The sequence below is a fragment of the Dermacentor silvarum genome, chromosome 9 (assembly GCF_013339745.2).
Source record: "Dermacentor silvarum isolate Dsil-2018 chromosome 9, BIME_Dsil_1.4, whole genome shotgun sequence".
In the NCBI taxonomy this organism is placed as follows: Eukaryota; Metazoa; Arthropoda; class Arachnida; order Ixodida; family Ixodidae; genus Dermacentor; species Dermacentor silvarum.
In genome coordinates this window covers 96862898-96878109 of record NC_051162.1, presented here as the reverse complement: position 1 = coordinate 96878109, position 15212 = coordinate 96862898, and the positions used below count along the sequence as shown (strand labels likewise).

General features: G+C 45.5%; 1 protein-coding gene across 1 annotated transcript; it reads right to left on the bottom strand.

Annotated features, from left to right (window-relative positions):
• Positions 1-276: 276 nt before the first annotated feature.
• LOC125939865 (A disintegrin and metalloproteinase with thrombospondin motifs 17-like) lies at positions 277-12864 on the bottom strand. Its single transcript, XM_049655368.1, has 4 exons — positions 12735-12864; positions 8583-8720; positions 3385-3532; positions 277-411 (listed from the first exon to the last, which is right to left on the bottom strand). The coding sequence occupies exons 1-4, from the start codon at positions 12839-12841 to the stop codon at positions 277-279; spliced, it is 528 nt and encodes a 175-aa protein (XP_049511325.1). The 5' UTR covers positions 12842-12864.
• Positions 12865-15212: the final 2348 nt, after the last annotated feature.

The window sequence follows — 15212 nt, the reverse complement described above, 5'->3', positions numbered from 1 at the left end:
ATCAATTTTCGGCAATTCTTGTTAAAAAATTCAAGGTCCTAAATGCAAATTCTGTTTGCGATAGTCACGTGAATTTACGTTTTTCTCTGAAATGCTAGAAAAATTATTAAAGTTGGTCGATTGGCTGTCTCAGTAGAATTTTGGCTTTCTTGCATTCTCCGTGTATTCCATTGTGAAGTCGGAGTTGGCCGTGAGCTGAAGCTTGCTAATGAGGCATTGATAATAAAGAAGGTGGCCACAGGGTTTGTGCCTAAGGTAATTAGAAGGCATTAATTGTCAGATGCATATTACCATCTCAAGTCTGTCTTTGTTGCAGGGTGTTCCATTCGGTGCACGTATGTTTACGATTTCTACGTCTTCGCGTTTGTTTTCTAATCTGCAGCGAAAGTAGCAATTTCCGAAGGTCCACCACTGTAATGGAAAGATGGAAAAAAGCGTATATCAAAGGCTTGCTGTCCATGAGGCAGTGTATATAAAAACGGTATCCTTCAAGGAAAAGCAGAATGATTATGATTCTGCTTAATTATACATTGCTAAGAAGTCATTTGTATTCCAGTAGTAAGAATTCTAGGACAGCTAAGCACTTCTTATTAAAGCGAAGCTCTCATGTCTCACTGATTCGTCCATGAGCGCCGAAAACGCACTTCAGGAAAGCCAACTTACACAATGGAAATATCAGTGCTTCTGCGCACACAATAGAAAAATGGCGCAGGACATACGTATCGTAGAACACTGCAGTTTACATTCGCAGTTGTACCGATAAGAACAATGGGAACTGAAACGCCACGCTACCCAGACGAACTGTATACCAGATGTTGAGAATGAAGCTTTACGGAATTTTTACAAATCGCCTGTGGCAGGTAGCATAATTCTTATCGTTGAGCTGGGTTATTTGAAGAGGCGGATATTAGTAGCACGAGAAATCGAAGCAAATATTCAACTAATCACGATGATGATATATGGGGTTTAATGGCGCAAGGGCCAATAATGGCCAAAGAGCGCCAGGCCAGTGTTAACTAATTACCAAAAAATGAGTAATGAACTTCTTAGTTAATGAGTTTGCAAGACACATCCACTTGAAATGAATTTCCAGGATGACACCAGTCTCGAGATATTATTTCCCAAAGTCTGGGACGAAATATATGGCCGTTCCAGTTACTTTTGTGCGTCAATGTATAAAACAGCATTACGGTAAAAGAGGAAGTGGAACAACAGTCCAATTTTATGGTGAGTTTGATGGCGCATATCTCCAAACTGGTTTCACTCTGGAAGTTCATTGCACGTAGATTCGCCTGTTTCTACGCGCATGTACGTGTATGTTGCGCTATAGCTGAAGTGATCACATTCTCTTCAGGAAGCGTGTGAAAGTTTGCGAAAAAATTTCAATATCTCCTAGCTGCCTTGATTATGAGTATACTGACTTAGATCGAGGTCGCGGCGCAAATCCCGGTCATGGCGGCCGCATTTCCATGCGGGCGTCGTACAAAAATGCTCGCTGTACATTCTTGTTCTGGCGCATGGTTTAGAAAGTGAAAAAGGACAGAGGAGAGACAGTTAAAAATGTTAAATTCTGGGGTTTTACGTGCCGAAACTACGATATGAATATGAGGCGCTTGCTGTATAGTGCATGGGGATCTGCAGGGCATTTTGATCCTTGGGGTACTTTAACGTGCCCCCACTCTCCAGCACACAGGTGTTCTTGCATTTCGCCCCAATCGAAAGACGGTCCCCGCGGCCGAAATCTGATTCCGCGCCCCTTTGGGCTTAGCAGCGGAACGCCTAAGACACTATACGCCACCACGGCACGTAGGCGAGACGGTGAAACTCCAACTTTGTCGGCGCTTGGCAGTTAGACAGTGCGACAGTTCCGTCTTGAAAATAGCGAAAGTTGGCCGCTTCACTGCCTCTTCCGTCCTTCTTTTTCACGTTCTGAAAAAAGCGCCAAAACAACAATGTACATCAAGCCTAAGGAGCAATTTGCCCAAGAAGGGATTTTTGCCGGAAGCGCTCATTACCGTGCATTGGGACGACGGTAATGAACCCGAGAAGGTCAGAGTTAACCAGGAGTCCCCACTACGGCGTGCCTCATATTTAGATTGTTTTTTTGGCACGTAATACTCCATATTTTATATTTTTAGACGGTTAGCTACCACAGCAACTTGTAAAAACGGTAGTACAAAAATAAAAGGGCAACGACCACAGCAAAAAAAAAAAAAAAAAAACGTCAACGGCGTAGAGGGATACTACACAAATGATGGCGTAACATGCCGAACTGACGCACAGAGGGACTACTAAGGTACACTGACTTTCTTTTGTTTATAATGCCATTGATGCTTTGCTCATATATCTCTGTTCTAATTAGTGAATGTGGTAGGTTATCGTTATTTCTTTGTTGTTTACTATGTCGGGACGGCATGGTTGACATTTAGTAAGTGGGCGCGCCTGCAGGAGCCTTTCTGCATCCCGTTCTTATTTGTGAATGACTTTTCATGTTAACGCAGCTATTAATCTGCTCCGACGCGCCCTACCTAAAGCTGTATGTTTGCAGCATCTAGAAATTTGCGCGGCACCATCTTGAGTGTGGTATTTTTTAGGGGCACCCAACTTCCGCGCCTGAAAAACGTTAACTGGAACATCAGTGCATTTCAGGGTACACTTTGAGGACGCATTTCTCAAAAGCGCAGGATTTATTATGATCTGTTTTGACTTAATTACTGCTAGTTTTTAATTGCGCAATTGTGGGTTGTGCTGTGATGTCACTAATTGCATACTTAAACACTGATATCTTACTTATGAGCTTACATATCACTGCAATTTGCTTTGAAAATAGGATGCGATTCTTCAAGTAATCCAGCTGTCTTAACCGAAATGCGATAATTGCAATTTCAAGGTTTTTTTAAAGTAGATAACCTGTCACAAGTTGATTTAGCTTTCTCACAAAAAAGCGATTACATTCTTGTTAGCTTTTTGAAGAAACTTTGCTGAAACACGATCTAACGTAACAAATATATTCGAAGTAAAACTGTTGTAAACAGATGAAATGCGTATATCGACACATTGTGTGCGAGCACTGACATATGGAGAAGCATTATACTGATAAGGACGTGTTTTTGGGCTAGTTGGTTCTTCATCATCAAGTAATAGACAGCGCCAGAATATACACGGGACCAAACGACGAGTAACGACGAGCTCCCTGTGTCTGTCTCGTTACTCGTCGTTTGGTCCCGTGTATATTCTGGCGCTGTCTATTACTTGCTGATGAAGAACCAACTAGCCCAAAGCGCCCTGTGTCTGTCTCGTTACTCGTCGTTTGGTCCCGTGTATATTCTGGTGCTGTCTATTACTTGATCATTATACTGAGAACCAAGTATGAAAATATTATACCTCGTCGCAGGAGACCTTGTAGTGGTTGGGAAAATACTGCTTGCAGTACTCCGTCCCGTTGAGAACGGATCCCGGTTTCACAGTTATGTTCGGCAAGAAGGCAACGTGATGCTTCCCGTTGACGTTCAGACACGCGGATTCACGTGACCTGCGTGATTGTACGTGTATTGATTTAAACGAACTTATCCTTGAGCGCTGGAGGCGTAAAGAATGAAGCCTCAGTCTGTTACCAAAATTTGAAAAGGTGAGGGTCTCTTTATTGAGGCTAAGCCTTAAAATTGGAATGAGGCCACTTTGTTTCTTACTTCCAACTCTTAACCTCTGATAGCCTAATGTTTATTTTTGCCTGAAGGAAAACCTTCGAAATGCATTACAAATACTTGTATGCCAGGTCAAAACATCCAAAACTACTCGATCACCATTTGTTACCATGTTCCCAAGGAAAATTTGTAGACTCATTTAAAGAAAACTTATGCAGACATCTAGCACAAAACAATGCTTTACCGCAGCGATCGCTAACATGGCCGGTGGACCATCCCAGATCTTATGGCAATCTGCAGAAAAGTCGGTATTGCAAAGGTGGCGACTTCACCTGAATGAATGCAGTCGCACGATTGTATTGCGTTCACACAACACACAAACGCAACACACAAAATGTTTTATGAGCCAGATATGGTGACACGTTGATACGTTTTGCTGAATGACCACACTTGACGTCTAAATCAGGATTTTTCTCGCTTAAGCATGCTGTTTGCATTTATGACATCGGATTGTGTATTTACGAAATCGCGAGAACAAAAGTTGTCGTTATATCTTTGAAAAGTCGTATGATGTACACGCCTTAAGAAAAATCAGATATTGAAAGGTGTCTGATCAGGTTTAGTCATTGCTAGCATAAAAGCCATGCACTAGCGTAAAGCAAGTCCAATTGGTTTCTGTTTAATTCCTGCCATTAGGCCTCCACGACAAGTCAACAATTTTCAGGCTAGGTTCACTTCGCCTGTCTGTCACCGAAAATCACCAACAGAGCGAAAATTTTCCCTCTAATATGACGTGTACACAATGACTATGCATGATTAGACCGTAGAAAAAACATTATCTTTCCGAGACTGTACGCCTTTCTTTCCATTAGCCCTCCGCTATCGGTAAAACGTTTTTGAGGCTTCGCCCACTTCATATGTCTGTCACGAGACGTCACAAAACCGTGAAAGCTCGTCTCGTCAAAACGACGTGTACATGCTAAAGATGCACTAATGTGCCGAACAAAGCTGAAAATTATTCGGAATACCCGGAGACTGCGTTGTTTTGAAATGAATAAAAGATGGCTACTCGGTGATCACTCCGGAAATGGCTACTCTGAGCTGCTGGCGAGAATGACATTTGTTCTATAAATCTTGTCGCTGGGCGAGTTGGTTCATACTTCATGTGCAAACTAGGACACATAATGACGAACGACGAAGAATAAAGTTAGTTGATAACGCTTGACCGTGTCCCTCACTTCATCCTTATTTGATTCTTGTGCAGTATATTTGTTTGCCTCTGAAATGACATTTGTTGCGTATAATAACAGTTTTTGCGTGTCAATCTAACGTTATCAAAACCTTTCGGAACGTATACGGTATCGCTCTGCCAACTCTTCTTCTCTGGGGATTCGTTTTAGCGGCATGCTTAAGCTGCCGTTGCACGCCGCCGCAATTTTCGATAAGCCACCGCAAGCTAAGAAGGGGGAAGCTTCGGTCCAATCGCATACGTCGGAACCACTATACTCACTCACTGCTCTTGCTCGGCCCCACCGAAACACTCTATACTCCTGCGTGACCCCGCATCTTATCAGGCAATTCGATAAGCAAAATCTTTCAAGGTAGGGCATACCTTTGAAAGCGAACAAAAGTGACCGCCTATAAACTGAAGAGAGTTTGATTGGCCGCTTCGGAGAACGCTGTGGGTCACCACCTTGTGCTTGCGTCGGCGGCTACGTAAATGTGATATCAGAAGATAGGAATAAGATCAGAATGGAATAGTTTAACGCTATACGGTCCCTGACAGTGCGCAGGCTATAGTTTCTGTATCTATGTGCACTGCGAAAACAGTTGTGAAGCCAAAATAAAGCTCGCAGATCTCTTATTCCCAGAACTGCCAGTCTCCTCCCCACAGAAGGCGCCGTCCCAAGACTCGTCCCGTCAGACGTTCCTCATGCAGAGCACAAATAGAAGGCTTCCTACAACGCATACGGGTATCCCTTTAAAGCAGAGCATGCGCAACTTTGACTTGGAAGTGTGCCATGCAGTTGGACACACAAAAAACGGGCAAGTTGGCACTCGGTCGTGCAAAGCTTAGGCACAGCGAAACTGTCGATCCTCAAGTCTTACTGGCTGCTACTGCTAGGTTTTAACTTGGTTGCTACTAGGTCCTAACTTGGTTTAACCTAACTACACATGTAGGGAAGGTATTCTTAAGAGATAATTTTCTGAAGTACCTTCCCTTTCGCGACATTTCGCGTGACTAGTGCTGGACGCTTCGGCGCATACAATCGACAGCATTCTTGGCATGCCACAAACGCAGGCAGGCTAACCAAGTTTGGCACAGTGCCAAGAACGATGTTGCTTGCCGACGCTGAACGCGTTGGAGGCTAGCCGCTCGATATCTAGCGGACGTTGACACGACTAGGCGCAGCCCTTTTTATGACAAACTCCGAGGCCAAGCGCATGCACAATGGGCGAAAGCTATGCCTAGTCTACGGGCGGCGCGCAGCAGACGACACGCCGGGATGACGTCACGGCGCATGCGCAGTAGCACGCACCTGCGCCGGTGGTTACTAGGCAACACGAGGTGACGTCATCGCTACTGCTTCGGCGCATGTGCGGCTAGGCAACGCGGGCGGCGTCGACAGCATCTCTGCGCGTTGCCTCGTTAGTGCTGCTACAATTTCTGTCTCTCTCTATATCGCTCTCATTTCCTCTTTCCCTCTCCCGAGCAAGCTCTCCTTCCCTCTCCTTAACGTCCCATGTCAAGGCAACACGTGCACGACACGGAGAGGAGACGAGGCACACGCCGCTCTGCGAGGTGGTTGCTAGGCAACGCAGCGACGTCATCGCTCGTCGAGGTTTTGCGGCAGCAGGCGGCAATTTTTACGGTTAGCTAGAACAGCTTCGCCGTTAAAAAGGAAGTGGGACTTCCGACCCTGATGCGCGAGAATGCAGGGGAAGAATATCGCTAACGGGGACTGGTCGAAGCAACGACAGAGAGCCTTTGCTCTAGGGAAGATTCCGAATATTTCATTTGCGCCTATCTCGGCTAGTTCTAAACTTCATTTAAAAATGTTGAGGTTGAACACCCGTCCTACCATTCTTTAGAACTTTCAGGGCATAAAACTCAGCGGACCCGATGCATATACATGCGTGAATCGGTGTTAAGCGAAGCTATTTTTGTGTTTACTTAAATTACTTCGTTCCATTTCCCCTTGATCTACACTCCACGCACTTCAACGCTCCTCGCTAAATCCGCGTTCTGGTCGCATTTTGTGCATCCCTACTCGGCTGCTTCATTTACGAACTTCTTCAGTTCTCTGTAGCCAACTTCCTCATTTTTCTGTTGCTCACTTAAGCTCTTGCCACTTGTTCTGTTTGTCCATTAGGGAACCTACACATTGGCACAAACTGCTTCTCGGGAAGTGGCGAAGAATATTCACCAACTCAGCAGCACATGTCAAATTGCAGTTACGCAGTGTTGCAAGTTGTTTATTGGAACACATGACCTTGCCACGTATTCAATGGCTCATATCCCGTGCCACAATTTCTCTCATCAATACAGTAATGATTACCCGTAACGTGGGGGCAAGAGACTTAAAAAAGCGCCGCTTTAAAAAATGTCGCAGTTTCACCCGAAAGGCGAAACATCAATTGCGATAGCAAATTGGTAGATAGCTATTCGAAGTAGGGATAGTAGTTTTATCGGCTGCATAAACTTGGACACATTCGCTTTCTAACTGAATTGACAAGTGTGGTGTCATCGCGCACAAGCAAACATGATTAGACGACACTGAATGACCGCAGACAACGACTGTCAAAACGCTGGCAGCAAGCGCAGGCGCTGCAGCCGGCGAAGAATCGTGCGGTCTATCGCTTCAACGGAAACTGAGCGGCGAATGCACAGCGCATACAAAGGTCAGAGCCGTGTGGAGATAATAGATGGTGCGGGCGACCGCCACCACAGCCAGTGCAAGTGCATTTGTTGGTAGAGTAGAAGCTGCTCCCCCCCTCCCTCCCGCGCTGCCTTCTCGCTGTTTTGCTTTCGCGTGAGAGATTGCGTTGCCAGTTCCCCTTGCGCTCGGTTGCAAGATACGCATTCGGTGCCGTAGCACAGCGTCGCCCCGCCTCCCTCCCCCCCCCATACCCCCACGGCCTTTCGCGCGACGGTCGCGTTTGCTTTCCGCCGTGGGTTGGCTCTCCGTGATAGCGCGCATCCCCCGCGCGCTTTCACTCGCGCATACGGCGCGCAGCGACGATTTTATCGCCCTTGGAATCTATACGGAACCTCACGGCGACGGCGACGACGACGGCGAAGCCGGCGGCAGAAATCCGGTTGAAGTGTCCATATAATTGGTATCGCAATAAAACAAAAAAAAATCAACTTGGACGAGGGAGGAGCCTTCTTTGAAAGCCAGCTTGAATACCCGCTGATTTTTTATTGTAGTTTCTGGCAGAGATTACCAAAGCCCACACAAGCTTACCAAAGTCTGCAGACGTCTGCAAGAAGGTTAAATGAAGCACGTTAGACACTTCGATAAGGCTCAAAGCTTTATTGCAGCCATTGAAATTAGAGACTTTCTTTAAGGGCGCTCATAAGGGTCTCATTTGCGCAATAAGAGTGTCTGCTTACTATCTAAAATTTTACCTTTACTCTCTGGCGTGTAAGCCGGATTCTTTAGAGATACGTTTGATAACCTAAATCACCAGTGCAGCCTAGAGCGGTACGTCAACCAGACTGAACCCAACGGAGAACGGGCACGTCAGTAGGTCGAATAGCTTTAACAGTTGACGTTGTGCAGTTACAGACACAGACACGCGCGCACAAACACACATGCACACGGACACTTCCACAAGCCAGCAGTTACACAAACACGTGCGCGTGCGCACAGTTACTGCAATGTTTTGCTTCTGGTGATATTATCGCTATAATGTTAAACAAAAAAAACTTACTGCAAAAAATTTTTGATAGAAGCCTTGCTACAGGGCGACCACTCATAATGGTGGCGTCCACCATTATAAGGGTTCATAATGTATCCAGCTCCAGACGAGCAAGTTGAGTTCTTTTCACCATCGTGGTCGCATCCCAGTCTGCGAGAGAATATTGACACATTGTCGTAATTTAACCACTTCGCAATTATGCAAGGCTTAACAAAACAAGATGGATGCTGGTCACACGTTCCCCGATGGAAGGTTGACCCGGCTAACTGGGAATTTTTCCGAGAATTAACATATTTAAGCCGGGATGATATTGCCTCTTTTTAACATAGATGATGTGGCGTATACAAGAGGTTGTATCATTGACGCTGCAGAAAGGTGCATACAACAAACGAATGGACTGGCTAATAAGCGTCGTCTGCCTTGGTGGAATGAGGAATGCCAAAGAGCACGTAAAAAGCAAAACAAAGCCTGGGGATTGCTTCACAACTCCCCAACAGCCGGAAACCTGATCAATTTTAAACAGGCAACGACGCAGGTTAGAAGAACGCGTCGTTGTGCATAGAGAGAGCGTTGGGAAAGGTACATTTCCAGTATAAATTAACACACCGACGAAACAAAAGTCTGGAATAGGGTAAATAAACTAATAGGCCGCGAGTCACATCCTCTACCCTTAGTAAGTAGCCAAGGCAATAGCCTGGAAGATCAGGCGGATTGTCTAGAAGAACACTTCCCTTCCCCAGTGTAGAGAAGCAGGCCAGAGCAAACTGTCGCTCAGGCCGACGTCTCTGCCTTTCCTCAAATAAACCTCTGTCTGTCTTTGAAAATATCTCGAGTGCATCGAACTATACTCAAACATCAATTACAACGCAAGCTATTAAACCTACCGCTGCTATTCCCGCCACATATCTCAAGCCTTTTTTGCGAAAGAAACTTAGAAACTACTGGGAACGGCTGTGGGACGCCAAAACAAATAATAAGCTCCACTTGCTTAAGCCACAGTTAGGATTCTGGACCTCAGATACGAAAACACGGCGAACTTATGTCCTATTCTGTCGGCTCAGAATAGGGCATACATATGGTACCCACAGTTTTTTACTGACCGGTGATGAACCACCAACTTGTGGTAGACGTAGTGAGAGGCTCACCGTCCTCCACGTTCTCCTAGAGTGTCGGGAAGCCGAAACAGAAAGAAATAAATATTTTCCTTTAGCATACCGCTATCATGTCGCTCTACATCCTATTATGTTTCTTGGTGAAGAACCGCTTTCTAATGTCAAAGCAGTTGTCGATTACTTGATCGATGTGGTCCTGCATGTTATTAGCCCAATAAATTCGTAGCGCATCCTCTCTCCAGAGGATACCGCTGTGATAGTAGTTCTGTATAGCACATGCCTCCAGGCGCTTGTGTTTCAAGGGCTTTGTTTAGGCAGTAGTGCTTCTTGGCAATTTTTCTATCTGATATACCTTGCCTATCTTATCATTTTTTTGTGATGCATTTTTCATGTCCGTAGTACACCACGTTAGTCATTGCCACAATCATATCGCCTGTAGATTTTACGCACTTTACAGCGTCAACTTTTAGGAACCTTTAGAGCCATGCCACATCTAATGTTTTGTCGACACCTCGTAATTCACTATCATGTACCCCTGAGAAGCCATTATCACCGCCTTGGCGCTCTTTGGCCACATGTGGCCCTTGCGCCAATAAACCACACTAATCACCATCATCATCCACCTTTACAGAGTGGAATGACTCATGAATTTTTTTCTCACGCTTTCGCCATATCCTCGTCCGCTTTCCGCCTCATGGTTCCGCTGCACCCTCGTCTCCGCATTCCTCCTGCCGTCTTTCATCCCCCGCTGCGCTCCGCGTTCGCTTTCATCTTTCGCTGTCTTCGTTCGCTTGTTTACGCCGCCGACGCCGACGCTCGCCGCATGAACGGGCGTCTAATAGCTGCGCTATAGAAACGGCTCTGATCAAAGGAACATTGCCGGATGGCGAGCTGTATGGTCTCTGTAAGCTAAAGGGAAGTACTTTGTAAGTAGAAGTTCTGCTTCCTGGCATTATATGCAAAATATGAGGGACGGTGAGCCTCTCACGACATCTGCTATGGGTTCGAGGCTCATCACCAGTCCGTGGAAAATGGTGGGGGCCATACGTGTGCCTTATATCTTGAGTCGACAGAATAGGACATCTATGTGTCGTGTTTTTTATTGTGGAAGTACAAATGCCTAACTGTAGTTTTATTAAGTAGAGCTTATTATTCGTTTTAGCATACTGCAAGCTTCGTCAATGGGTTTTTCGTTTCTTACGTAAGAAAGCTTTTATCTTCAGCAGAGACAGTCGCGGTAAGATTAACAACTTCCGATGCAATTGATGCAGCGATTTCGTCGGCAAGCATATTACCCTCTATTTCTCTATGCGAAGGGACCCAGCAAAGTGCCACATGTTGATGAGATGAATAAATAGTGCACTATAATAAATAAAGCTCAATAAAAACAGGATTCTTGTGCTGTTCTAAAGACATTCGTGCCAAGAATACTTTGACTGAAGTTCTAAAGAGTGCATTTGAATGGGTGTCTGTGGAGCGTGTTTCATGACCTCGATAAACGATGTGTCATATTCAACCACCCGCCACTGCCATGGAGGTAGCAGCTTTGCTGGTGGCATTAGGCAATGTTCAAGCAAGAGGACACCAATTTTATTACTTAGCTTCTGACACGCAGTGAGAATGGCTCTCTCGCTGTAGGTCGATTCCGAAACTGTGTGGGAGCTGTGGTATTGTTTACGGCTGCGTAACAGAGGTGTTCATGGTTCCAATGCACTTTCAGAAAAGTAAAACTGGAGTACGAACTTCGCAAATTAAATTACCTTTACTTCGATTCCACGTAGGGACTTTCTAACTGAAGACCCCTGTGGCCAATCGCGCGCCTAAATGGTGAATCGGATCCATCATCTTTAACAAGGTTGGTGCAGCAGAGTGATACACCACGTCGCCGTAATCTAAACTTGATTGTACGAGGTTCTTGTACACGTTCAATAAACACTTTCTCTCCCTGCCTGTTGTGTGTGACAGTATTTTGAGAATATTCAGTGTTTTTAGGAATTTACCTTCAAGTTACTTAATGTGGGGAATAAATGATAGTTAAGCGTAAAGTATTGCACCTAAAAACTGTGTTCCGCCTTCAGAGGTAAGCGCTGTCCATGGAGTTTGATAGCGGGCTCTGCCACAAGGTCTCGCTTTCTTGTAATGAGGACATGGCTTTTATGGGGATTTACCGTAAACCCATTTTCGTTAGCTGATTTGGCTGCCTTGCTTAGGCAAAGCTGAAAGTGTGATGATGATGTGTGGTGTTTTATGGCGCAAGGGCCAGTTATGGCCAAAGAGCGCCATGCCAGTGTTTGTGAATGTGCCGTCGAGCAATGAATTCAAAGCTGAAAGTGTGGTTCATGCACTGTGTATTCATACGATTTAAATCTGATCTGAACATTATCGACACATGCAGAATAAAGCATACTCTGCGGAATAGATGAACGCAAGGAGTTCATTTTTACAATAAAAAGGGTACAACTTATTACGCCACCCTGCGGCACCCCAGTTTCCTGGATAAATGACCTAGACAAAGCATTACCAATTCGAACACGGAACGTCCGATTTGTTAAGTACCTTTCAATGACGTGTAACATGTTCCCCCTGATACATATATTCCTGACAGATCCCGCAGAATTCCGTAGTGCCACGTGGTGTCGTATGCTTTTTCAATATAAAGGAACATGGACAAAAAGTACTATTGATGCGCGAATGCGTCAAGAAGTAAAGATCGAAACGGCTTTCTAGCATCATAGCCGCCTGTATCACACCCGACAAGAGCACGTTGATCGCCTGTTACCATACGTCCAGTTTGTTCGTATGCTCTCTTCTGTATTCAACGTGTTGTCTTTCTTTCTCCGGAGTACGCTCTCTGTAATGCTTGCGAAATTTTGTTAGCAAAGAAAAAGAATAATCTGGGCAATATGCGCTGAACATATTGAATATACTGTCAAAATTCTGAAAAACTAATTGAACTGGCTTATCACTAACAGGCAAAACTGAAAGAATATAGCAGGAAATGCAGCATTGGCACTGGAACTTAAGTCAGGAATCCGTACCTAGAGGTACTTACAAATGTCCAATTTCGTGGACGGCGACATGTAGACCGGAAAACGTCAGCGGCTGGTCCTTCCCGATTGAAACTTTTTTGGGGCCGCAAGTACCTCCAAGGTAGGCCATTCCTACGTGGGAACACAACGTAGTGTTATTCAATATTCGCGGTTTCATGCACTTAGTGGGTGGAACGCGTCAGGAATTAGGCGCAACTAAATGTTTGCTTCAACTTAAATACTTGGATATAATTCCAGACGACGTAAAGAAAGTTATCGCGATAGGCACTGTTAAACCTTAAGTCCTGCTCTGAAGTGCACGGATCGTATCTTCCTCCAAGAAAGAGATCTAAGCTTCAGCAAGTACAAGGCAGCGGCACTCTACAGAACATCAAGGAAAACAGAAAATGCACTACAAAAGTTGTGAGGATCTAGCACATCAATATAATATGCTGTTCGATTGTGCTCTTATGTGCATAAGTAATAAATAGACATCGACAGTAAGATGGCTCTAGAAATTGGAAATTTTTATACTGCTACAAGCGACACCTTGATATGAACATTCACATATGAAAACTTAAGAAACTGTGGTTGATTATCAGATTTGAGCACACTGGCTACTTTTCGCATTAGTACGTGTCTTAGTTTTTTATTGCCTAATATACAGTGCATGGCATAATATTGCGACAAAATACCCTCACGTTGAATTCCGGAGAATAATTGATACTGTCTTTCGTATGAGACGAATCAGAGATGAGTGAATCACTAAGTGTAAGCATATACAACAGTGCGTAAAATAGTGATAGATTGTTTATAGTGCTTAATATGGCAATATAGAGGCACAGAGAACACCTAAGGGAAAAGCAGGGACACCATGCTGAGCTGGGTGGTGACCCTGCACTACACGCACGCACGCACACACACAGGTGTGTGTGTGTGCGTATATATATATATATATATATATATATATATATATATGTGCCCAGCACCTCCACCAAATGCAATGATATTTAATTAAAGGTGATAAGCAGCAGATAAACAGCAGCCTAGCAGCAGCGAACAGCCCGAGCTCTCTTGCAAATCACATCACGGGTCGTCGTCATCATCTTCGAGCTGCTATAGAAAACGCGAGTCGCGTCTGCTTCATTGCAATATATACATCTATATAGACTTGTTGCATATTTGCATGTTTATTGTTTCTCACAGTAGCTTTCATTAAAGTTAATACATTATGGGGAGGATGATGATGGTATATGGAATTTTATGGTGCAAGGGCCAATGATGGCCAAAGAGCGCCAACCAATGTCATAAGACAGTCGATGATGTCGTCAATATCGAATGGTAGATGTATATCTGTAGCACTGATGCAGTAGTGAATCGGGTAGTGAGAAGGTTTGTCGTATTTCTAGCCGTACAACTGCGACAACAGAACCCCCACCACAGGTTCTTGTGTACAGCGAGGTTGCGAATCTTTTCACGGACTACCTGTCGGACGAGCTCACACAAGGAACTCTCGCCGCTGGCCGTCAGTGCAGAGACGCTGATCGTGGCGCGGTTTAGGCGGTCGCACTGGCGGCACCGCTGCTGGAGCACTTGCTTAATCTCAGTAGCCGCTTGAATGAATGCCGCGACCGTCTGTGGCGGATTTCGCACAGGACAGGCAAACAGCTGTTCCGACAGACAGCTGCTCCGACATATCGTGCGACACGTCGCACCATATGTCGTAGTTTCTTGGCTTCAGACCTCTCGGAGTCAGCTCGGCGGAACAGGGGAGCCATGTCCTCCGCAAACATGGCGACTGTAAACTACGCTGCATACCTGCTTTGTTTGGGTGTACTATTGAAAAGAGGAGAGGCAAGAAGGCGCTTCGAAAGGCCAACGTCCTCGGTGTGTTTGGATCGGGCTGGCTGGCCTATGAGAGCCGCCACCAACCTGGTTTATCGAGTAGCAGGTCGGTATATATGACTGAGGAAGAGGGGACGCGGAAACGATCGCACGAAAAGTTTCGTGCGAGTGGTCCATTTCGAGTTGGGAGTCACAGAAGGAGGGTCGCAGCGGACGCCATGTGAAGTGTCGCCGAAGAAAGCTGACCCTATCTGACGACTGCATATGTTCCCCATTTGCCAGCCTGTATATAACATGTGAATATTGTAAACATATCCATTTGTACAAAGAAGTGCCTCGTGATATGTTGTGGCGACGAAGATCCGCCACCTGCAATGACCAGAAAGACGGTCGAAGAAACCTGCGGATATTTACTGTGAATCTCTCGTTGGGTTTTAACAGCGGAGCTGTTCAAGCCGGATGTTGGCCGTATAGCGTAGACGAGAAACTGCGCCTGGAGATGACGTCACCACGCGTTGCCTAGCAACCCCTTGGCACAGCTGCGCCTCGCTTCGCTGCCGCACGGCACCGCCGCGCCGAGCTGCTAGGACCGCGCACCTGCTCCGTCTAGCGATGACGTCACTTCGCGTCGCCTAGCAACCACATGTGCCTCGCTT